The 25,374-nt window shown below is 39.7% G+C and overlaps 2 protein-coding genes and 1 long non-coding RNA gene across 6 annotated transcripts in view; 2 read left to right on the top strand and 1 right to left on the bottom strand.

The window, feature by feature from the left end:
- The window catches only part of exo1 (exonuclease 1), an 11,576-nt gene extending 4,115 nt beyond the window's left edge, over positions 1-7,461 (top strand). The window contains exons 6-14 of one of the 2 annotated variants that reach the window (XM_058057186.1): positions 14-226; positions 1,936-2,123; positions 2,200-2,302; positions 2,370-2,568; positions 3,767-3,962; positions 4,285-4,696; positions 4,781-4,849; positions 4,982-5,172; positions 7,269-7,461. In XM_058057186.1, the coding sequence (XP_057913169.1) occupies positions 14-226; positions 1,936-2,123; positions 2,200-2,302; positions 2,370-2,568; positions 3,767-3,962; positions 4,285-4,696; positions 4,781-4,849; positions 4,982-5,172; positions 7,269-7,344 (1,647 nt within the window). In that variant the 3' untranslated portion in view covers positions 7,345-7,461. Of the gene's footprint in view, positions 227-1,935; positions 2,124-2,199; positions 2,303-2,369; positions 2,569-3,766; positions 3,963-4,284; positions 4,697-4,780; positions 4,850-4,981; positions 5,173-7,268 lie in introns of both variants that reach the window. The other variant, XM_058057185.1, reaches the window with a different exon arrangement.
- The window catches only part of LOC131107293 (uncharacterized), a 20,735-nt gene extending 1,815 nt beyond the window's left edge, over positions 1-18,920 (bottom strand). Inside the window, exons 1-6 of one of the 2 annotated variants that reach the window (XR_009120232.1) lie at positions 18,605-18,920; positions 17,974-18,121; positions 7,549-7,698; positions 7,191-7,289; positions 3,732-3,909; positions 1,960-2,291 (exon numbers count right to left, since the gene is read on the bottom strand). This is a non-coding gene — a long non-coding RNA (uncharacterized LOC131107293). The remainder of the gene's footprint in view (positions 1-1,959; positions 2,292-3,731; positions 3,910-7,190; positions 7,290-7,548; positions 7,699-17,973; positions 18,122-18,604) is intronic. The other variant, XR_009120233.1, reaches the window with a different exon arrangement.
- si:ch211-125o16.4 (neuroblast differentiation-associated protein AHNAK) lies at positions 16,235-25,374 on the top strand. Of its 2 annotated transcripts, XM_058057184.1 has the most exons (6): positions 16,248-16,343; positions 16,585-16,643; positions 20,757-20,816; positions 20,896-21,007; positions 21,077-21,243; positions 21,864-25,374. In XM_058057184.1, the coding sequence occupies exons 3-6, from the start codon at positions 20,811-20,813 to the stop codon at positions 25,182-25,184; spliced, it is 3,606 nt and encodes a 1,201-aa protein (XP_057913167.1). In that variant the 5' UTR covers positions 16,248-16,343; positions 16,585-16,643; positions 20,757-20,810; the 3' UTR covers positions 25,185-25,374. The 2 variants fall into 2 exon arrangements, with proteins under 2 accessions (XP_057913165.1, XP_057913167.1); XM_058057182.1 differs by lacking the exon at positions 16,585-16,643 and having other exon boundaries at positions 16,235-16,343.

The following is a 25,374-nucleotide window of genomic DNA, read 5'->3' as shown; positions in this document are numbered from 1 at the left end:
CCAAACAACGCAGGTGATCCTAAAAATGGACAAACAGGGAAATGGCCTGGAGATAGACCAAAGCAACCTGGGCCGATGTCGCGCCCTGGGGAACGTCTTCACGGAGGAGAAGTTTCGCTACATGTGCATCCTCTCCGGGTGCGACTACCTGGCGTCCCTGCACGGCATCGGCCTGGGCAAGGCTTGCAAACTGCTGCGGCTGGCAAGAGACCCCGATATACTCAAGGTGAGGTCCGATTCCCATCCAAATACAACCTTGCCTCTGTCGTGGTACACAACTCAACTGCACGCGATTGACAGCACTCTGTATTGTAGATATAGTATTTGGTTTGCTTCTAAACTGCCTGTTTGCACGGTGGTCGAGTGGTTAGAGCGCTGACCTCACAGCTGGGAGACCCGAGTTCAATCCCACCCTCGGCCATTCCTGTTTGGAGTTTGCGTGTTCTCCCGGTGAATGCGTGGGTTTTCTCTGGGTACTCCGGTTTCCTCCCACATTCCGAGCTGTGAAGTCTGCGCTCTAACCACTCGACCATCGTGCAGCCCAATGCACATCATATTAAGATTCATTCATTTTCTACCGCTTATCCTAACGAGGGTCGCGGGGGTTGCTGGAACCTATCCCAGCTGTCTTGGGGCAAGAGGCGGGGTACACCCTGGACTGGTGGCCAGCCAATCCCAGGGCACATATAGACAAACAACCATTCACACTCACATTCATACCTATGGACAATTTGGAGTGGCTAATTAACCTAGCATGTTTTTGGAATGTGGGAGGAAACCGGAGTACCCGGAGAAAACACACAGAGGTGGCCGAGGGTGGAATCGAGTCTCGAGTCTCCTAGCTGTGTGGCCTGCGCGCTAACCACTCGACCATCGTGCAGCCCAATGCACATCATATTAAGATTCATTCATTTTCTACCAATTTTTCCTCACGAGGGTCGCGGGGGTTGCTGGAGCCTATCCCAGCTGTCTTGGGGCGAGAGGCGGGGTCCACCCTGGACTGGTGGCCAGCCAATCACAGGGCACATATAGACAAACAACCATTCACACTCACATTCATACCTATGGACAATTTGGAATGGCTAATTAACCTAGCATGTTTTTGGAATGTGGGAGGAAACCGGATTACCCGGAGAAAACACACAGAGGTGGCCGAGGGTGGAATCGAACTCGAGTCTCCTAGCTGTGTGGCCTGCGCGCTAACCACTCGACCATCGTGCAGCCCAATGCACATCATATTAAGATTCATTCATTTTCTACCAATTTTTCCTCACGAGGGTCGCGGGGGTTGCTGGAGCCTATCCCAGCTGTCTTGGGGCAAGAGGCGGGGTCCACCCTGGACTGGTGGCCAGCCAATCCCAGGGCACATATAGACAAACAACCATTCACACTCACATTCATACCTATGGACAATTTGGAGTGGCTAATTAACCTAGCATGTTTTTGGAATGTGGGAGGAAACCGGAGTACCCGGAGAAAACACACAGAGGTGGCCGAGGGTGGAATCGAACTCGAGTCTCCTAGCTGTGTGGCCTGCGCGCTAACCACTCGGTCGGCGTGCAGCCCCTGCTGTTCCATGTTTTCCCCCCGTTTGTGGATAGTGGCTCTCACTGTGGTTGGCTGGTGTCCCAAAGTTTTAGAGATGGCTTTATAACCTTTTCCAGACTGATATATTTCTAATAACTCCTTTTGGAATGTGGGAGGAAACCGGAGTGCCTGGAAGAAAACCCACGCATGCACGGGGAGAACATGCAAACTCCACGCAGAGATGGCCGAGGGTGGGATTGAACTCGAGGCAGAAACGTCCATCGCTGTTTCCCAAAGTCAAAGCTGTGTGTCAATATTTAGTTTGAACTAAAACACGTAACAGGTCTGCTTTCACGGACGATAAGGACATTCATAATTCACATAATTCATATTCACGATGGCCGTCAGGTGATCAAGAAGATGAACCAGTACCTGAAGATGAGCCTAGTGGTCCCGGAGGAGTACATTGAGGGCTTTGTCAGAGCCAATCACACCTTCCTGTACCAGCTGGTGTTTGATCCCGTCAGCAGGAAGGTGGTCCCCCTCAACCCCTACCCAGACGACGTCAACCCAGCCGCCCTCAGCTACGCTGGACCGTACGTATCCTGCTCTGCGAGAAAACACATCATGGATTCATCATGACCTCACTGACCTTAACGTGACCGGATGTAGTCCTTTAGGAGCCGACGCGGCCTTGCAAATGGCCTTGGGAAACCTTGACGTGAACACACAGGAGAGGATAGACGACTTCGACCCAGACAAACCTAAGGCACAGGTAAAAACCAAATGAAAGACAAGCCCGTTTCGTCAACCATGACCTTTTTTAAAAACTACACACGCAGCCCGCAAGACAACGCAGTCACAGCTGGAATGACAACCGGGTCGGCGCCCAGCTCAGCATCTGGAGTAGAAGCACGAGGGCGACCGCAACCCCTGTCCCACCAGCCCAGCCTGCAACCTCCCCCGACAGGCCTCCCCCCACCAGGGGCAAGGAGAGACTCATCAGCCTGGCTGGTGTCGGCATGAAGAGACCCCGCCAGGGTGAGTCTGCGGCATTGTGTCTACCAGGGGCGGGCAAAACCTTGAATTGGCTTGGAAAATGGTGCAAGGAAACACAGCGCATCAATCAAATACATGGTTGATGGTTTGATTCCATTTGAACATGCATCAGATTCCAATTGAGTGCATCCCATAATCAGTTCCCAGTTCCACATGTCCAAAAGGAGTAGGAAGAAGCAAAGCTTATTAAATCCTACCCCTCCATCTGGTACTTTTACAATCACTAACTCTTACATTTGTTCACTTCCTGCTTTCCTAATATAGTATTCCTAATATAAGTTTTTTTCAGTTTTTTTTATTAATTTTTTTTAATTATTGTAAAAAAGATATTATAAAAAATTATTATTATTAATTTAAGTAAATCAGTAACTGTTACATTTGTTCACTTCCTGCTTTCCTAATATAGTTTATGTTTTTTTATTTACATTTTTTTTTAATTACTGTAAAAAAAATATAAAAAATTATTATTATTAATTTAAGTAAATCAGTAACTGTTACATTTGTTCACTTCCTGCTTTCCTAATATAGTTTGTTTTTTTATTAATTTTTTTTTTTAATTACTGTAAAAAAGATATTATTAAAAAATTATTATTATTAATTTAAGTAAATCAGTAACTGTTACATTTGTTCACTTCCTGCTTTCCTAATATAGTTTATGTTTTTTTTATTAAAAAAAATATTATTAAAACATTTACTATAAATTATTATTTTAAAATTATTAAAACATTTTTTTAAATATATATATATATATTTTTAAAATTTGTGTCACGTTCTGAAGTACGGGGTGATATGACCTTATTAAATCCTGCCCCTCCATCTGGTACTTTTACAATCAGTAACTGTTGCATTTGTTCACTTCCTGCTTTCCTAATTTAAGTTTTTTTGTTTTTTACATTTTATAATTTTTTAATTATTTATTTATTATTAAGAAGCAAAGCTTATTAAATCCTACCCCTCCATCTGGTACATTTACAACAACATGAGCCATGAACGGTAAAACATTGGCTATCAAGAGTACGTTAGCATCCCTCCATGTTTGCTTCCTCTTTAACATATTTCGCAATCAAGAAAAACGGTGAAATGTTGTGGGGCGAGAGAGAGAGAGAGAGAGAGAGAGAGTACCCTGAACTACCCAGCATACCTACCAAACCCCGTACCGTCTCTGTGTCCCCCGCCCCAGACACCAGACTGTCAGACGAAGACGTCCTGGAGCAGTACTCGGACAGCGGGAAGCGATGGAAGCCCGAGCGGCATCCGCCAGACCGCTCCACGTCAACGCCCATCGGTCAGTCCCGGCCACCACGGAACCGCTTCGCCACGGTCCTGCAGATGAGGAACCAGGATGCAGACGAGACGGGCCCGGCCATGACCAGCAGGTACGGATGCGGATGCGCATCGATGTATCGATTTTAATATCGATTATTTTCCCACACCCTTAGCGTTTCCCTTCAAGGTGTAACTTCCTGGTTGCCGCATAAGATCCTTGCCGCTATCCTCCTCAACTCCGGGCTTAAAGCTGCACCAGAAATGCGTCTTTGGTAGGGAATGAGTTAAGTGTGGGGGGGGGGGCGGGGGTCCCGAAGCCTTTCCCACGCCAGTTGAGGCATCATGACGATGCAATGACAATATTTCCCTGACACTTTGAACGTCACGCCACGCTCCGAGATCAACTCCGTCCCCCTGTTTTTCCCCGTGTAGATTCTTCAGCGATTCCAGTTCGGAATCCACCCGGGCGGCTTTCAGCGAGACCGCCGAGCCGGCGGCGTCGAGCCCCGCGGACGACACCCCCGCCGATGACGCCGACGGTCCAGACATCCCATCCGTGGAGACGCCCAGTCCGCCCCCGTCTCCAAACGCCGCCACCCCCGGCTCGGGCGGCAGCCAAGGTCTCAGGCTCTTTGACTGGTCGGGGGCTTCGCCACCAGCGGATCGGTCACAGACGCCCGAGTCCGGCCTGAACGCCCTGCGGCGGTTCCAGTATCGGAAGGACACGGTCTCCTCGTCCACAAGGAAGGATGAGGTCTCTGCTCCTTCCCAGGAAAGTGGCTATTTCAATCAATCCCAGCCGTGGTCTGCGGGCTTACACCAAGACGACGGCTTGAACGCACCTGTGAGTTGGTACTTAAGCTGTACGCCCCCACGCCCCCAACCCCCCATCCCACGTGGATGTACGAGTCTCTTTCATGTCTTGCAGAAGATGGAATCCAAAGAGTCGGAGCAGAGTCCCACAAGCTCAAAGGAGACCAGACTATGGAAGTCAAAGGTAAACGTGTATAGAAAAAGGATCAGGTCGTAACGGAGACACTGAAATGCGGTTAGCGTTAGCGTCGGAATTGTACACATGCATTGTCTGGTTAGCATTGTCTGTCTGACCTAATGCCCCCCCCCCCTTCAGGTTGCAGGCCTGCCTAAGCCCACGTCGAACCGTGTGCTCACGGACACAAATGCGCACGCCTTGGGCCCGGCCAGGGCGAGCGGACTGAGGAAAAGATCCGGCGGATTCGGGAAGAAACCTTCAAACAGCGAGAACAACCCCAACGTTCAGGCCACCATCAGCAGTCTCTGGAAGAACTACAGCTTCAAAAAGTAACTTCCGTTTTACTATACCGCGTACTAGCTAACAGTAATATAAGAGATGGAAGTTTTAGTACACAGCAGGGGGGACCAGTGAAGAATAGTTTGTAGTCATGTAGGTGAAAAAGCCTTTTTAGTATCGTATTGGCATATATTTGTATATTTGTTTTTCATAATACATTCATTCATTTTCTACCGCTTATCCTCACGAGGGTCGCGGGGGGTGCTGGAGCCTATCCCAGCTGTCTTGGGGCGAGAGGCGGGGTACACCCTGGACTGGTGGCCAGCCAATCCCAGGGCACATATAGACAAACAACCATTCACACTCACATTCATACCTATGGACAATTTGGAGTGGCTAATTAACCTAGCATGGTTTTTTTTTTTTTTACTTCTAAGAGCCAGTGGCGTCATTAGGCCTATTTTAAAATGTTCTGAAGCCCCCTAAATAATTTGATATTTTTTATTGATTTTTTTCATTGATTTTTTTTTTTTAAACAATTTTTTTTTTTTTTAACAAAAAAAATCTCTTGCAAATTGTATATAATAGGGCAAAAGCAGGCTAATACTAGCCTACTACTACTACTACTAGTAGTTAGTAGTAATGATCATTCATTCATTTTCTACCGCTTATCCTCACGAGGGTCGCGGGGGGTGCTGGAGCCTATCCCAGCTGTCTTGGGGCGAGAGGCGGGGTACACCCTGGACTGGTGAGCCAGCCAATCCCAGGGCACATACTATAGACAAACAACCATTCACACTCACATTCATACCTATGGACAATTTGGAGTGGCTAATTAACCTAGCATGTTTTTGGAATGTGGGAGGAAACCGGAGTACCCGGAGAAAACCCACGCATGCACGGGGGGGGGGGGCAAACATGCAAACTCCACACAGAGATGGCCGAGGGTGGAATCGAACTCGGGTCTCCTAGCTGTGTGGCCTGTGCGCTAAACACTCGTCCCCCCCGTGAAGCCGTTTTGCCGTGACTTAATTCCTGAATTCAATTGAGTGCAGCGGTGTTTTTCACCTTGAGGTCACCTATTGAGGTGACAAACACTGTTTCTGAGAAAACTATTGAAATCAAGAAATAACTCATGGCAAAACAAGAAGGTGGGGGGTCTCGCTGCCGCGTCGTGTCTTCGGAAACACTCACATCAAGAATCACGTCTTAAATGAAGGTAAAAGTATCCTTAGTAGCCGTGCAGCCGTTTTGCCGTGACTTAATTCCTGAACTCAATTGAGTGCAGTGGTGTTTTTCACCTTCAAAATGCCGGCACTCGAAAAACATTCTTTGGCTCCATTTTGGGTTATTGAGGTGACAAACACTGTTTCTATCAAGAAATAACTCATGGCAAAACAAGAAGGTGGGGTCCGTGTGCTGTCTCGCTGCCGCGTCGTGTCTTTGGGTGTCACTCGCATCAAGAATCACGTCTCCTAGCTGTGAGGCCTGCGCGCTTACCGTTCGACCACCGTGCAGCCCTTTTTATAATACAGTGCTTTTCCATTATCTTTTTTTAACTCTCATAATTTATCTTTATTTTGTCAAAGTGCGCCAATTATGCTTTTTTTTTTACCTATAAATGTAATTTGTATAAATGTAGTAACATTATATTCCCTAAAAGAAGTCAAAACGCTGGGTTTCAGAGACTTTAGCCAGACTTCCTTATATGGGCGTCACCCGGGTACAAGCGGAGTGGGCGTGCCCGAATAAATCAAAAGGGACAGTTTTGGAAAAACCTGGGAAATAGAGCCGGAATTGGTGCAGATTGTGGCCCCATAATGAATGTCATGGGTTTAAATTGGGGACTTCATATGACTTTATATTCATAAAATGATTTTTTTTTTATTATTTTATTTTATTTTCTAATTATTTCAGCTTCCCATGATACTTTCCAAATATTTTATTAAATTATCCTAACTCAATATCACTTAATATTTTTGACTTTATTCATGTAAAATGTATTTTTTTTACAAAAGTTTTCTTGAATTTACAGTACTACTGCACATGTAATAGTAATATCAGTTACCTGAGCTTTGGTAGTATGGAATGGTGGTGATCTGGTGAAGCCACATGGAACGCTTTACCGCTTGTGTCTTTTTTCCAGAGATGCCCCGAAGATGATGTCCTGTGTGAAAGGAGAGCCCATGTCTCCACTTGAAGGCAACCTGATGGCCAGTTAAGCGTCCACACAGCGTGGAAAGAACACTTTGAAAACATACCGTGTATGTCCATCATATTTCATCAATTTCACTCTCTGATCGCATACTTTTTTTTTTTCTTTTTTAAATAAAGTTATCTTCAACCAAGAGGTTCCTGCATCTGATTCTTTATCCTGTATTGTTTGCTTTTTTCTTCTTCTTCTTGTGTTTGGTGTGCTTGGCTACCTGCTCTGCTCGTGCCGCCTCGTGTGCCCCAGGCTCGTGTCTCCGCCCCCTTGATGTGCTCCCGGGCCAATCAGCTGCTTCCATGCGGCTGAGCAGCGGCCTGGGGTTTTCTTCTCTTCTTATTGACTTGCTTATTAGCCTGCTTTTGCCCTATTATATGGGGAAAAAAAAGTTTTTTAATTATTTAAATTTATAAAATTATATTTAATTAAATAAAAAATAAAATATAACAGAATATAAATATATAATAAAAATATATTTAATTAAGTAAAAAATAAAATATAACAATATAAATATATAATAAAAATATATTTAAATAAATAAATAAAATATAACAGAATATAAATATATAATAAAAATATATTTAATTAAATAAAAAATAAAATATAACAGAATATAAATATATAATAAAAATATATTTAATTAAATAAAAAATAAAATATAACAGAATATAAATATATAATAAAAATATATTTAATTAAGTAAAAAATAAAATATAACAATATAAATATATAATAAAAATATATTTAATTAAATAAAAAATAAAATATAACAGAATATAAATATATAATAAAAATCTATTTAATTAAATAAAAAATAAAATATAACAGAATATAAATATATAATAAAAATATATTTAATTAAATAAAAAATAAAATATAACAGAATATAAATATATAATAAAAATATATTTAATTAAGTAAAAAATAAAATATAACAATATAAATATATAATAAAAATATATTTAATTAAATAAAAAATAAAATATAACAGAATATAAATATATAATAAAAATCTATTTAATTAAATAAAAAATAAAATATAACAGAATATAAATATATAATAAAAATATATTTAATTAAATAAAAAATAAAATATAACAGAATATAAATATATAATAAAAATATATTTAATTAAATAAAAAATAAAATATAACAGAATATAAATATATAATAAAAATATATTTAATTAAGTAAAAAATAAAATATAACAATATAAATATATAATTAAAAATATATTTAATTAAATAAAAAATAAAATATAACAATATAAATATATAATAAAAAATTAATAAAAATTCAAAAATAAATAAAAATTATTTAAGAGGGTTTAATAACATTTTAGGCCTAATGACGCCACTGCTTCCATCCCTTCTCCCCATGCAGTAATCTCGTCACAGATCACTTTTACCACATGCCCACATAGGTTTCTCCCTTTAGAATAAAAAGGTTTCATTTAAAAACGGCGTTTTATGTTCAGTTGTGTTGTCATTGACTCTTGTTTAAATTTAATGGATGATCTGAAACATTAATTTGTGCCAAAAAAAAAATCAGGGTGGTGGGAGGGTGGAGACCAAGGTACCTTTTTACCGTCCTGCTTATACGATGTTGAGCTGCGTTGTCAAAAGATGACAGATGTATGCTGGCTTAATTTTATTACAGTATTCATTCCACACTTGCTGTGGGGCAAAATTCCTAAGCTAATCCAAATACCAGCCGTGCTTGTGTCTTTGCAACCAGCCTGACTTAAGTGTTGCACAAGGACCAGCTAGGGGCCTTCAGCCTCCCGCCGACACCGCTTTCCTCCTCGGGACGCCATATTTCGCATGCTTTGCCTCAAAATGTTGCTCCTGTGCTTTCTAGCTTTGGAGGAGTGTATGGAGGGGGGGGGGGGGTCGTTTTTCTTCAGACGGGTTTGTCGTCGCTCTCTAATGAATGAAAAAAATGTCCCGTGTGACTTGTTTTTCATGTTAAAAAAAACCTCAGAAAGACACTTTGATCATTCTGATTTGTTATGTCACAGGTTTTTAAAATCCCTTTTTCCAACTCTATTGATAATACTTGTCAAGACAACATTTACCTTTATTTATTTACCTTAAAAGGTCTCGGAAACTTCACAGTAATAACATGATGTAGGACGTATTATTTATAAAGAGCATAGAAAACCTCTTTAACATTACTAGAGACCTCCAGAGATACTATAACACCACTACAGTCACTTTTATTACATGCATTATAGTAGACATACGAAGAGAAAATAACACTTGTGCTCGTTTGTGGTGCTATGAGTGTGTTCCGTGTCATTTTTTTTTTTTATCTCAGTATTGCGATTTTTTTCCTCATGGAATTAGCCTTGTTTTTTTCAACTTTCCTCTTGGAAATGTTCTTCTCGTAATTGCGACTTTATTCTCATTCATTTATTTATTTTGTACCGCTTATCCTCACGAGGGTGACAGGGGGGCGCAGGAGCCTCTCCCAGCTGTCTTGGGGCGAGAGGCGGGGTACACCCTGGACTGGTGGCCAGCCAATCCCAGGGCACATATAGACAAACAACCATTCACACTCACATTCATAGCTATGGACAATTTGGAGTGGCTAATTAACCTAGCATGTTTTTTTTTTACTTCTAAGAGCCAGTGGCGTCATTAGGCCTATTTTAAAATTTTCTGAAGCCCCCCTAAATAATTTGATATTTTTTATTGATTTTTTTTCATTGATTTTTTTTTTTAAACAAAAAAAATTGTTTTTTCATTTTTTTTTTAACAAAAAAACTCTCTTGCAAATTGTATATAATAGGGCAAAAGCAGGCTAATACTAGCCTACTACTACTAGTAGTTAGTAGTAATGATCATTCATTCATTTTCTACCGCTTATCCTCACGAGGGTCGCGGGGGGTGCGACATTCATACCTATGGACAATTTGGAGTGGCTAAGGCGAGAATGTGGTAATATCAGCTATAAAATATCCATCCTAACTTCTCAGCATACTTCTTGGATATTTTGTAAGGCAAAATATCCAAGTGGCAAAGTTGACTCATTTTCATTTTTCCCGACGTGGCCTTGGGTGGAAAAGGTTTTGAACAGCCATGACGAAGACGACGTAGAGGTTAGTTTCTCCTGATACGGCAGACTTTTGTCTAAACTGTGCAGGTTGTTGAAATCCTGGAGCGATGCGGTGAGACAGAGATTATTCTCCGCTCTGTCCAACAATATGATAAGAATGTCGTTTGACGGCATTCCCTTTCCAACACGCATGACAAAAGACTCCGAGCGACACTTTTCGTTACGACACTTCCGATGAAAATCTAACAACAATTCATCATTTTATACTCGACGTGCCCGAGGTCACTTTTTAAAGTATACTATGACTGCTGGTGGCATTTTCACGTGTAATTGGAGTATTTGTGTTCCTTTTTACAGTATACCTTTAAAAAAAAAAACAATACTTTTGCTAGCTGTTTTTGTTTTTTTACAGCATATGAACGCACATTGTGTTCTGTGTCCTTATTGGCTAAGGAAGAACCTACCCGTAGTGTTTTGCTTTCTCCTTTGTGCAGTGTGTTTCCTGTTGCATCTGTCGCTAGCAAAAAAAAAAATTAGCATGTAACTCAGAATTCTGTATGTTTGCAATGTTGTCCCCGACAAAATTTTCTGCACCCAAAAGTTAGAGAGTTATGTTAAACATGTAATAAAATGTTGGAAAAACAGCAACAAGGGCGACAGCAGCAATATGTTTTAACAAGGACGTAAAAACGCTACAGGACGAACAGGCACGAGTCACTATTAATCATTTCTTATGTGTCCAACATCGTAGGTGAACTTTTGAGAGTGTTTGAACAAGAGAGAAATGTCACACCTGTCTGCGAAAAGTTTATGGTGGGGGGTTGAAATCCTTAAAACACAAAGGACTACTTTGCAGACTTCACTTATTGCTTTTTTTGAATTTATGAATGTTGACCTCCCATTTTTGCATTTTTTTTTTACAAAACTTTCTGCATCCAAAAGGCAGAGAAAGATGTTAAACGTCTAATAAAATGTTGGAAAAATAGCAACAAGGGCGACAGCAGCAATGTGTTTTAACAAGGACGCAAAAACGCTACAGGACGAACATGCACGAGTCACTATTAATCATTTATGTGTCCAACATCGTAGGTGAACTTTTGAGAATGTTTGAACAAGAGAGAAATGTCACACCTGTCTGCGAAAAGTTTATGGTGGGGGGTTGAAATCCTTAAAACACAAAGGACTACTTTGCAGACTTCACTTATTGCTGGCTATTTTGGGAACTTAATCCCTGTGATAAATGAGGGAACACAGTAAGAACCAAGCATACAGTAACAACCTGCCTCCGCCTCTTGCAGTGATGGTTCTGACCTAAGCCTTTTTTCTAACAAGGTATGAATTTATGAATGTTGACCTCCCATTTTTGCATTTTTTTTTTTACAAAACTTTCTGCATCCAAAAGGCAGAGAAAGATGTTAAACGTCTAATAAAATGTTGGAAAAATAGCAACAAGGGCGACAGCAGCAATATGTTTTAACAAGGACGCAAAAACGCTACAGGGCGAACAGGCACGAGTCACTATTAATCATTTCTTATGTGTCCAACATCGTAGGTGAACTTTTGAGAATGTTTGAACAAGAGAGAAATGTCACACCTGTCTGCGAAAAGTTTATGGTGGGGGGTTGAAATCCTTAAAACACAAAGGACTACTTTGCAGACTTCACTTATTGCTGGCTATTTTGGGAACTTAATCCCTGTGATAAATGAGGGAACACAGTAAGAACCAAGCATGCAGTAACACCATGCCTCCGCCTCTTGCAGTGATGGTTCCGACCTAAGCCTGTTTTCTAACATGGTAATAAAGTCCAAATATTATGGCAACAAACCATAATTAAAAAACGAGAAAAGTGGAAATATTTGGGGAAAAAGTCATATTCTAACAAATAAATGTAATATTATGAGGAAAAACGAATTTGTAAGTCAAATAACGTTGTAGCATATGAAGAAAGTTGCATGCTTTCATTGGCTAGCTAATACGACATTCACGACCGGACCGGACCGGACCGTCGATGAGCCAAATTCTGAGCCGGCTATGTCAGTCACCCCCTGCGGTGACGGCGCTTATGTCAGGGTTTGTAAGACTGTCGGAAGCTGACTTTCATGCTCCACATACCTCACCTCAGTGTGGGTACCACTTAGCAGGCAACTTTGCAACAACCGGAAAAGCCACTGTAGCATATACAGTACACTTTCTATTTACAAACACACATAGCAGTGTGAGCTACTTTTCTATTGTTATTGGACAGGTTTCATATGTTGACCTCTCACCCATTTTTGCTGTTTTTTTTACATTTTCTAAATCTATCTACCTCTTTTGATGTAAAACGTTAACAATGTAAACATGTAGATAAAATAGTATAAATCACAATGCTAACATTAGCCATGTAAACATGTAGATGAAATAGTGTAAATCACAATGCTAACATTAGCAATGTAAACATGTGGATAAAATAGTGTAAATCACAATGCTAACATAAGCAATGTAAACATGTGGATAAAATAGTGTAAATCACAATGCTAACATAAGCAATGTAAACATGTGGATAAAATAGTGTAAATCACAATGCTAACATTAGCAAGGTAAACATGTGGATAAAATAGTGTAAATCACAATGCTAACATTAGCAACGTAAACATGTGGATAAAATAGTGTAAATTCCAATGCTAACATTAGCAAGGTAAACATGTGGATAAAATAGTGTAAATCACAATGCTAACATTAGCAATCTAAACATGTAAATAAAATAATATAAATCACAATGCTAACATAAGCAATGTAAACATGTGGATAAAATAGTGTAAATCACAACGCTAACATTAGCAACGTAAACATGTGGATAAAATATTGTAAATCACAATGCTAACATTAGCAATCTAAGCATGTGGATAAAATAGTGTAAATCACAATGCTAACATTAGCAATCTAAACATGTAAATAAAATAATATAAATCACAATGCTAACATAAGCAATGTAAACATGTAGATAAAATAGTGTAAATCACAATGCTAACATTAGCAATGTAAACATGTGCATAAAATAGTGTACTGTAAGTCACAATGCTAACATTAGCAATGTAAACATGTGCATAAAATAGTGTACTGTAAGTCACAATGCTAACATTAGCAATGTAAACATGTGCATAAAATAGTGTACTGTAAGTCACAATGCTAACATTAGCAATGTAAACATGTGCATAAAATAGTGTACTGTAAGTCACAATGCTAACATTAGCAATGTAAACATGTGCATAAAATAGTATAAATCACAATGCTAACATTAGCAATGTAAATCACAATGCTAACATTAGCAATGTAAACATGTGGATAAAATAGTGTACTGTAAATCACAATGCTAACATTAGCAATGTAAACATGTGGATAAAATAGTGTACTGTAAATCACAATGCTAACATTAGCAATGTAAATATGTAAATACAATAAAAGTAATATTCATGGTTAGAATCACAATGTTGGGGAATTGCTGGGTGGAGGTCTGCGCTCGCCGTGTGAAATAAAGTGGATGTAATACTTTAGTGTTGGGCTCCATCCAGTCATCTCCGCCAACCTGACCACAAGCTAATGATCGCGTCCTCAAGTCAAACTGACTGGAAGGACAGAAACTCGAGTATTTCCCAATACCATTTACACGTCAAAGGCCTTAAAACACGCAAAGCCACGCCTTCACACGCTTACAGTACTGCTAAAAAGTACTTATTGGGACAAAAAAAGGCGGCGAGAAAAAACACCTTCCTGTTTTGCCATGACTTTCATTCATTCATTTTCTACCGCTTATCCCAGCTGTCTTGGGGCGAGAGGCGGGGTACACCCTGAACTGGTGGCCAGCCAATCCCAGGGCACATATAGACAAACAACCATTCACACTCACATTCATACCTATGGACAATTTGGAGTGGCTAATTAACCTAGCATGTTTTTGGAATGTGGGAGGAAACCGGAGTACCCAGAGAAAACCCACGCATGCACGGGGAGAACATGCAAACTCCACACAGAGATGGCTGAGAATGGAGTCGAACTCGGGTCTCCTAGCTATGTGGCCTGCGTGCTAACCACTCGTATGATTGACACCCTAATATTTACTGTATTCCTACATATACATACAGTAGGAAGAAGCAAAGCTTATTAAATCCTACCCCTCCATCTGGTACTTTTACAATCACAAACTCTTACATTTGTTCACTTCCTGCTTTCCTAATATAATTGAAGTTTTCTTTGTTTTAAATTAAATTAAATTAAATTAAATTAAATTAAATTAAATTAAATTAAATTAAATTAAATTAAATTAAATTAAATTAAATTAAATTAAATTAAATTAAATTAAATTAAATTAAATTAAATTAAATTAAATTAAATTAAATTAAATTAAATTAAATTAAATTTAAATTTAAAGTTTTTGTCATGTACCAAAGTATGAAGTGATATGACCATAAAATGATTCATTTGAAATGAAAACTGCACTTTTTAAAACATATGAGCATCCAATGCCATAATGGGTACCATAGTGCGTGTCAATATAGTGATATATATAGCACATCATGACTGGTTCAAGACTCTTCATCCTCGGATTTAGCAAATTGATGTTATTTATTTATTCATTAATTTATTTTATTACTTTTTATTAATTTTTTAAAATTATTTTTTTATTTATTTACATTTTTTAAAAATTTTAATTTTTTTTGTCACGTACTGAAGTACTCGGTGATATGAGCATCCAATGCCATAATGTGTACCATAGTGCGTGTCAATATAGTGATATATATAGCACATCATGACTGGTTCAAGACTCTTCATCCTTGGATTTAGCAAATTGATGTTATTTATTTATTCATTAATTTATTTTATTACTTTTTATTAATTTTTTAAAATTTAATTTTTTTTTTTTTACATTTTTTAAAAATTTTAAAAAAAATTTGTCACGTACTGAAGTACTGGGTGATATGAGCATCCAATGCCATAATGTGTACCATAGTGCGTGTCAATATAGTGATATATATAGCACATCATGACTGGTTCAAGACTCTTCATCCTTGGATTTAGCAAACATCAACTGCTTGTATTGTTTCTTCAATTGGCTCATCGTTGTGCATTGTTTGATTCCCTTACTCAATCCGTTCCATAGTTTGATTCCACATACTGAAATGCTAGGCGTTAACATGCTAACCTAATGTTGACGTTTATGTTAGAATTCACACTTTTACTCAACTTCTGATCTTCATTGACTCAGATGTCTGTCAATCAATGCAAATATAATTTACCGCATTGCTTCATCATAGAAAAATTAAGTCAAAAAAACGTCGTGTTTATTTTGGGGATGACTTTGGGGTTGATAAGGGTTTGGACACCCCGGATGTAGCAGACATTTGTTTTGACTGTGAGGGAAATGAAATAGAAGACATGATTGAATCAGCTCTTCTGATCCGGCAAAGACGATTAACGTGAAATAAAACAAAATGCAGCCACAATAAAAAAAGACTAAAGCGTTAAAGCTACGTTGCAAGAGCAATAAAAGCAGCTAATGTCACAAAGGGATGGTTCAGCTATTCATGGAAGGTGAATGAAGAGAGCAGTGTGCTTCTCTGAGGACCTGGTCCGTCCAGTTACAAAGGAGTGGTGTCTTTCTCTCGGCTATTTTTTTTTTTTTTCTCCGTGTGCTTCTCGTCTGGTTTCGAATGCCAAAAGGCCTGCATGTCGCTCTCTGCAGCATACTTTTAACCTGAGGTGTGTGTATGTTGCAAGGGGACGGGGGGCATCTGGAGAGGCAGTACCGAAGCAGCCCGACCGGTTCTCCTGGTTGCCTTCCAGCTTGTCGCCATTTAACTGGCAGATCCGTGCCATGCTTGTGACAGAGCCGAGTGACACGGCGAAGAGGAGACTTCTTTTCTCCGCGGGCGTCCGGGCGTTTTAGTGGGAGGCGTCTTTGGAAGCAGGACACGGTGAGTATAGAACGGACATGCTTGGCTGTAGTTTGCGGAGTACCCCAGGGGTCGTTACTGAGACCAGGATGGAATCATGACTCCGCTTGTTACGCTTGTGTAAATGATTTTATTTTATCATAATGTGGAGCGTTGTAATCATTTTGTGTTATTTTAAAGTCTATATCAGATGAAAACAGTGTTTTTTTTTTAAATTACGTAACTGATGATGACAACGTGCACACCCTGTGTGTCATCACAGTACGTCCTTCATTCCTGCAACCAGCCACCAAAGGTGCAGACACGTGTGCGTCTTAACAGGTATCTGGCAATTATTAGCATAGTTTTACACATATTTCATTTTGGACAAATACATGCAGTATGTATATCAAATATAAGGGTGCATTGGAAAAATTGAAGAATAATATTTTTTAATATTTTTATAATATTTTTTATAATATTTTTTATAATATTGTTATAATATTGTTATATTTTTATAATATTGTTATAATATTTTTATAATATTGTTATATTTTTATAATATTGTTATATTTTTATAATATTGTTATAATATTGTTATAATATTGTTATAATATTTTTATAATATTGTTATATTTCTATAATATTTTTTATAATATTTTATATTTGTATAATATTTTTTATAATATTTTTATAATATTGTTATATTTTTATAATATTGTTATAATATTGTTATAATATTTTTATAATATTGTTATATTTTTATAATATTTTTTATAATATTTTATATTTGTATAATATTTTTTATAATATTGTTATAATATTTTTATAATATTGTTATATTTTTATAATATTGTTATAATATTTTTACAATATTTTTATAATATTGTTATATTTTTATAATGTTATATTTTTCTAATATTGTTATAATATTTTTATAATATTGTTATATTTTTATAATATTGTTATAATATTGTTATAATATTGTTATAATATTGTTATATTTTTATAATATTTTTATAATATTTTATATTTGTATAATATTTTTTTTGCTAATTAAAAACACAAAAAGTCAATCCATCCCAAATATTTGTGTGATGGTTTCTTACATCGTATCAGCTCTATTATTATTCATCATTATTGATATATGATATCATGTTTTTATAGAAGTAGCCCAATACCTAAACTTATGTCATTGCCTTAAATTGTGTTAAATCAATTCACTTTGTGCGGCATTGGCTTGCATTATGTGTGTCTAATATAATGAATAATGAATATCATGGTTTTAATAATGAAATAAAAAATAGACGTATACATATTTCTGTTCTGTAATTCTGGAAGATTCTAGTCAATAGCTAATTTTCGTCAAACAGAAGGAATCCGTGTTGTAAAAATCAGTGGTTTGACTTGTCAATCAAACATCAGTGATTTCCTAGCGAGTCTAATTTGCAACACAACAAGAACCTAGCAGATGTTGGCCATATTTGTTATGTTTATGCTCCTTATTTCCCCGCCCGGCGTTGGCACAAAGCATCTTTGTCTCTTCATGTTGTGCTTGGATAAGATCTACATGCGGAGATGTTCGGGTGTGGTTGACGGACAGACTGTGTGTGTGTGTGTGTGTGTCAATCAGTGTGTGCGAGAATGTAAACCGACTGGTCGGGATGCATACGTTCCCTTGCAGAAGCCTCGGATTCCTGAGGGTGTTGTTGTTGTTTCGGTGTCTCGCTGATCCGAACACAAGGAAAATAACCCCCTCTGGATCAGTCCTTGGGTAGACATGGAAGATGTTTTTAGGATTTTCTTATGATGGGTTGTCTCTAAAAAGCCAAAAACAAAGCATATATAAAAAATCAATACAATACAACCCAACCATCAAGCTATCATGAAGCGTTTCTGTACGACAAACTGGCGACGGAACATGGAGTCAAGACAGGAAAAGAGAGTTCAAGACGACGAACCAACGTGGTCTTCGTAGAAATGCCACGCAGGAAGCAGCCAGATGAAGGTGACTGCACATTGGGAGTCGTGCAAATGGATCCGAAGAGACTGAAGAGGAACCAACCGACACCGGAAAGACGCCGGTCGGTCCCTCGGGCTTCCCCTACACCAGGGGTGCTCACACTTTTTAAAATGAGCGAGTCAAAATGATCTACCCACTACAAAAATGCAAAACATCTATTTATTTTCAAATGTATTGAGGATTATTTGTACGTACAATGTATGCTGATGTACCTTACATAACCAAATGAGCCAATATTGCAAAACACACATAATTAACTATTAACATTTTTTGTAATTACCTGAGTTTACTTTGATGACTTGCACTGAATTGAACCAGCCAGGGATGCATAGTCCGGACAGTAGCTGCTGATAGCCAGCCTCAAGCACACTTCCAAATGTTTATCAGTCATGGATAATATCCGTATCATAATATCCGTATAATATTCCATATCCGTATGGAAGTCATATGTTTTCTGCCTTTTTACTTGGTCCAGTTTTTGCCTTTTTACTTGGTCCAGCTCCTTCACTCATTTTAGTGACCATAAACTTTAGCGAGGGCTTTAAAATCTAACGCAATTCGCCGACTAGCTTAGCACTTTGCATCGTTGTTTACGCATGAGCGGTGACCTAAAGGTTAAAATTCAGTTGTCATCTGATTGGTTGTCCTGTATGTCAATCAAGTAACGGGGATGGATGATAGGCTGACATGGTAAGTTCTGCTGCACTTAGAGACGTTGTTTGATTTGATTGGTCGCCCGAAGGGCAACATTCAGTTGTCATCTGAATGGCTGCCCTGTATGTCAATCAAATAACGGGGATGGATGATAGGCTGACATCGTAAGTTCTGCTGCACTTAGAGACGTTGTTTGATTTGATTGGTCGCCCGAAGGGCAACATTCAGTTGTCATCTGAATGGCTGCCCTGTATGTCAATCAAGTGACGGCATTGATGCTAGGATGATATTTTTTTAATGTCACGCCGCGATCGACCAGCGATCGACCAGTACCACCTCCGCGATCGACCGGTAGCTCGCGATCGACTTAATGAGCACCCCTGCTCTAGATCCTTCCACAGCCGTGCCTTTTTATATTTTTGTAATATATATTTTTTGGGTAATTAAAAACACAAAAAGTCAATCCATCCGAAATATTTGTGTGATGGTTTCTTACATCGTATCAGCTCTATTATTATTTATTATTACTGATATATGATATCATGTTTTTATAGAAGTAGTCCAATACCTAAACTTATGTCATTGCCTTAAATTGTGTTAAATCAATTCACTTTGTGCGCCATTGGCTTGCATTATGTGTGTCTAATATAATTAATAATGAATAATGAATATTACGGGATGTTTTTATTTGTCCTTTGTTAGCAAAGGAAACTGGGAGGAAATGCTGGGTACTTTCATCAATGTGTGTCTTACAGCGGAACTTTGGTGAAAGTCATTAATTGGTTGTAGAAGAGCCGACTGGAACCGAAACCCATGCTAACTGAATCCATTTTTCACCTAAAAAAAAAAATAACTACAACTAATTAATCCATTCCAAAAAGCCAAAAATGTTTATATTTTTGTATTATTATTTTTATATTATAGTTTTATATTATAGTTTGACATGCACACAAATATGACGTGGCACAATGCGGCAGCGAGATCAACCGCCGCCACCTTCTTGTTTTGACATGAGTTGTTTCTTCAATTCAATAGTTTCTCATCTCAGTATGATAAAGAAGGTGAAAAACATCACCGAATTCAAGTAGTGTCTCTGGAAAGAGTAGTCATCAGTGCAGGTAAAAGTGATCTTAAATAAAAATAAAAATAAAAATAAAAATAAAAATAAAAATAAAAATAAAAATAAAAATAAAAATAAAAATAAAAATAAAAATAAAAATAAAAATAAAAATAAAAATAAAAATAAAAATAAAAATAAAAATAAAAATAAAAATAAAAATAAAAATAAAAATAAAAATAAAAATAAAAATAAAAATAAAAATTAAATTAAAATTAAAATTAAAATTAAAATTAAAATTAAAATTAAAATTAAAATTAAAATTAAAATTAAAATTAAAATTAAAATTAAAATTAAAATTAAAATTAAAATTAATTTAAAAAAATAAGTATTTATAAAAAATATATAATTTATAATAATTAATAAAAAAATAATTATATTAGAAAGGCAGGAAGTGAACAAATGTAAGAGTTAGTGATTGTAAAAGTAGCAGATGGAGGGGTAGGATTTAATAAGCTTTGCTTCTTCCTACTCCTTTTGGACATGTGGAACTGGGAACTGATTATGGGATGCACTCAATTGGAATCTGATGCACGTTCAAATGAAATTAAACCATTACCATTACCATTACCATTACCATAGTGTATCCTAATAACGTTTCCAATAAATAGTTCACATTTTAAATGAACCAAAATTCACTCCCCCCTTTTTTCTATTTTAGAGATACGTGCGCAGAACCGCTTCCATGATATGTGGATCTGAACATACCTGAGATATGACGGTGAGTATGACGAGTCAAATATTTGAGAAATATTTGAGACACGCCACGGCAGCACTGACCCCCAAATGTAATCCCGTAGACCGAGTACAGCATGAACAGATTCTCTGAAAACCTGGTCTTGGATGGCTCAGAGAGGGGCGGGGTCATCAAGGGGATGCCGGGCGGTGTTGGAAACGGTGCGGTGCAGACAGGTAGGAGATAGCAAACAGTCGTTATGGAGAATACGGTGGAGCGAGTGGAATCTTGTGTGCCGTTTCCAGGGGGCGACATCGTAGCGGCCACGATACGTCTGGATCATCTGGAACAGAATGAAGTGCTGAACATCCTGAAGGTGCTGCAGCCATATGATAACAACCTACAGGTGGTGACCAAGAATGACGCAAATGCCAACGACGGCATCGGCTCTCTGGGATTCAACCCGGCTGAGGTAATCGTCATCACTCATGCGTCGTGCATATTTTTTATATATCTTTTGCAACAATATATGTTTTTTCATGGTTGAATACAGTCTATTCTTCTTTTTAAGCAAATATTACATTGTTTTCTAAATCAAACATAAAAAAATTAAAAATATAAAACACATTCAAACACCGGTCACTAGGTGTCAGTAATGTTACTGTAATGATTTTGGGTGTGACACACAAGCACCAGACACCAGACTATCGCCGGAAAACAGGTTCCGATGATCTCATAATCATTCGTTCATTTTCTATCGCTTCTCCTCACGAGGGTTGCAAGTGGGTGCTGGAGCCTATCCCAGCTGTCTTCATACGAGAAGTAGGGTACACCCCGGACTGGTGGCCAGCCAATCAAAAAAAAATTGAACCGACACAGGCATATCAATTTTTGTTTGTTTTGGGGGTTTAGTGACCCCCCCAAAAAAGGGAAAATTCCATTATAGAATGAATGGCCAATCACGTCCACAACGGGTATTCAAAAGGCGGCTGTTGTATCCGAAAGTGTCCCAACTTTGTCTGTTAGCATACTTCCTGTTTGTCTGCTAACATACTTCCTGTTTGTCTGCTAACATACTTCCTTTGCCAACAGGTGCTCGGCGGGGACTTGATGAAGAAGGCAGATCTGGATAACGCAGCTGAGAAACCCGTCCTTTCTCTTGATAACTTGACGGGAAAGTTAAATGAGGCTCAGAGCTTCGGGGGCCAGTTAAATAATTCGGTGATCAATGATCTTCCCGATGTTAATCTAACTAAACCGTCAGCCGACGCCGGGGCAGAGTTCACGTTACCTGGTGTGGCAAAGGCCGGAACAGATCTTAACGGGAGCTTCGGAGCACCCGCTGTCAATTTGGCAAGTCCGCACCTCAACAACCTCGACGCCTCGCTTGACATTGGCGAGTCGGTGGCGGATACGGGTAACCTGAAGTTCAAGGCTCCGCAGTTCACCATGCCAAGATTCGACCTCCCGCAAATCCCGACCTCGGAATTAGAAGGTGAAGTCAACTTCCCATCAGTTCGTAAGGAAAACGTAGACCTCAATCTATCCTCGCCAAACATCCGCAGTCCCGATGTGGACCTAAATGGACCCGATGTTCACTTCCAAGCCCCAAACGCTGACCTCGGCGTAGCGTCGGATAAAATCAAGTGGCCCCACCAAAAATGGAAAGGACCAAAGCTGAAGGGACCAGAGGCAACACTAAACGCTGATCTGCATGCGCCAAAACTTGACGGGGATCTAAGCGCACCAGGGATCCATTTGCCCCAGGGTGACATCAAAGGCCCCGATGTAGATGTTCAGGCCCCAAATCTGGACTTGGGTGCCCCATCTGGAAAAATCAATTGGCCGCATTTGAAGTGGAAGAAGCCCAAAACACCGGACCTTGACGTCTCGGTCCCGACAGTTGAGGGCGGACTCAACACACCGGATCTTGATGTCAACTTGCCAAAGGCCGACATTAAAGGCCCCGATTTGGACACCCAACCCCCAGCGGCTAAAATAAACTGGCCCCACCTGAAATGGAAGAAACCAAAAGTCAAGGGTCCAAAGGCAGACTTGGATATCGACGCAGGTCTGAATACGCCGTCTTTAGAACCTCCACATCTTCAGAACGACGTTAATGCTCAGCTGGACATCCCGACTGTTGACGTTAAAGGTCTGAATTTGAACGGCGAGACCCCGAATCTTGACATGGGGGCTCCGTCTGGAAAATTTAACTGGCCTCACTGGAAATTGAAGAAACCCAAACTACCCGAAGCTAAAGTCGACATGGACCTCAATGCAGATCTGAACACCCCAGATGTGGATGTGTCTGCTCCGAGGTTCGAAGGTGGCATCAACACCCCGGACCTCAACTTACCAGATGTTGACGTCAAAACGCCGGATGTTGACATCGGGGCCCCTTCCGGCAAAGTCAAGTTCCCAACACTGAGAAAGTTTCTGTTTTCTGGACCCAAACTGAAAACCCCAAGTGTTGACCTTGATACTGATGTGAAAACCCCTGACCTCGGCCTTTCTGCTCCGCAGGTCCAACTTAACGGACCGGATGTGAATTTACCCAAAACCGATATCAATGCTAAAGCTCCTGACGTAGACGCATCTGGAAAGATCAAATGGCCCACCCTGAAAAAACCAAGGTGGTCAGTCTCAGGTCCTAAGGTGAATGGCCCGGATATCGATCCTCCTGACCTGAACCTCGCCGGTCCAAGGATTGATGGCGAGTTCAACACCCCAGATGTAAAACTGGATGGACCAAAGTTAGACGTGGATGGAAAATTGAAATGGCCCAAGAAGCCCAAGTTCGGCACCCTGAAAGGCGGAACACCTGATATTGACGCCGACGTCAAGTTGCCAAACGTGGATTTGAATGCGCCAAATATTGACGCTCCAGACCTCAATCTCAAAAGTCCTAATGTAGATCTTCAGGGTCCCGATCTCAACTTTGAGCCGAGTGATGCTAAAGTTAAGATCCCAAAACTGAAGGTCCCAAAGTGGCCCAAAGTCAAGGGCCCTCAAGTGGATACCGGTATAGATATGGATGGACCTGATGTAGATCTGAAAGCCCCTGGTCTTCAAGCCAGTCTTGATACACCCGATGTTGACCTCGGTTTACCTAAAGCGGGTCTCCAGACTCCGGACCTTGATGTTTCAACTAAGAAACCAAAATTCCCCAAACTGCATTTGCCAACCTTTTCGGGGCCAAAAATCGAAAAACCTAATCTTGATCTTGACGCTGATCTCAAGACGCCTGGTGTGGATTTGAGTCCACCGCATGTTGGTGTCTCAACGCCAAAATTCGAAGCTCCAGACCTCAGAGGTCCAAGTGTGGATCTTCACACTCCTGATCTGAAGTTTCCGACATTTTCAGCGCCCAAACTGGAAAAACCGAATATGGATGTTGATGGTGATGTCAAGGTGCCAAATGTGGATTTGAGTGGGCCGCGTGTTGGTCTTAAAGGCCCGGACTCACAGTTCAAAACACCGGATCTAGACTTTGATTCCCGGCAGGGCGACTTTATGTTGCCTCATTACAAACTTCCAAAACTTGATCTTTCACGTTCTGGCGAACTGGAGGCGCCCAGGGTCAACATAGGTTCTCCTCGAGCAGATGCAAACATCTCAGCTCCTGCTGTAGATGCGGTAAATGGTCCGATGTTGAAGGGTAGCCTCAAAGGTCCAACGGTAGATATGACAGGTCCGAAAGTAGACGCTGATCTGGAAAAGCCGAAACTTCCGCATTTCAAGCTTCCTAAAATGAGTTTTTCCGGGTCAAAAACTAAAACTCCGGAGCTTGATGCTTCTCCAAAACTGTCTCCTGTGGATGTCTCTGCCCCGGAAATCAACACACCCGAAGTAGCCATCAAAGCCGGCGGAGATGCTGACGTGAGAGCTTCCCCGAAAAGTAAACTGAAGTGGCCCTTTAAATGGGGATTGAAGTCCAGCTCCGACGCGGACGACGAGGGCGCTAACGCCGAAACGGACGCGCCCGTATTCCGACTACATAACCTGCCTAGAAACTGCATCGAGCAGAAAATGGGAGCAGGACTTCCCGATACATTTAGCCTATCCCGACTGGACAGCGAGGACAAGGATTACGTCGTCAGCAAAGGAATCCGCTTGCCGGTCGTGAACGTGCCGTTAAGAAACGGAGAAAAAATCGACATCATGGAGAGGCTGAAAATGGCGAAGGAAAAAGCGCCTTCAAGTAACACCTCACCGACGGAGGAGAAGAACATCGCGTTGAAGACTCCCGATGAAGCCAATTTATTCCGAGGAGGGACTTTCAAAGTGGACAAGCCGGCGTCTCCGCTGGGGTTGTTTGCTCCCGAGATTTCTTCATCAGATGAAAACGAGAAATTATCCTTAGGTCTCTCCAACATGCTGGGCCTGAACGTCAATGATGTCCAATGTTAGCGTCAATAAAGTTTTGATGGAGAGACTTGTTGTGTATATTCTTGTTATTTATGTATGCGCTTTTTGTCTACTTTGCAAATATTCCCTTTCCCTGTGTACCGTTTTGGAAAAGTAACTCCACCTTTTAAGCCAATTGTGAGTGAATGTGATTTTAATCTTTGTTCAATAAAACATTTCTTTATGATATTCA

This window comes from Doryrhamphus excisus, chromosome 19 (assembly GCF_030265055.1).
Source record: "Doryrhamphus excisus isolate RoL2022-K1 chromosome 19, RoL_Dexc_1.0, whole genome shotgun sequence".
Lineage (NCBI taxonomy): Eukaryota > Metazoa > Chordata > Actinopteri > Syngnathiformes > Syngnathidae > Doryrhamphus > Doryrhamphus excisus.
The sequence above is the reverse complement of the archived record's forward strand: the minus strand, read 5'-3'. Positions and strand labels throughout refer to the sequence as shown.

Bases quoted from the DNA above. Each gene is read 5' to 3' on its own strand.
- si:ch211-125o16.4 (XM_058057182.1), top strand. The intron at 21,008-21,076 runs GTAGGAGATAGC...TGCCGTTTCCAG, and splicing joins AAACGGTGCGGTGCAGACAG to GGGGCGACATCGTAGCGGCC. The intron at 21,244-21,863 runs GTAATCGTCATC...CTTTGCCAACAG, and splicing joins TGGGATTCAACCCGGCTGAG to GTGCTCGGCGGGGACTTGAT.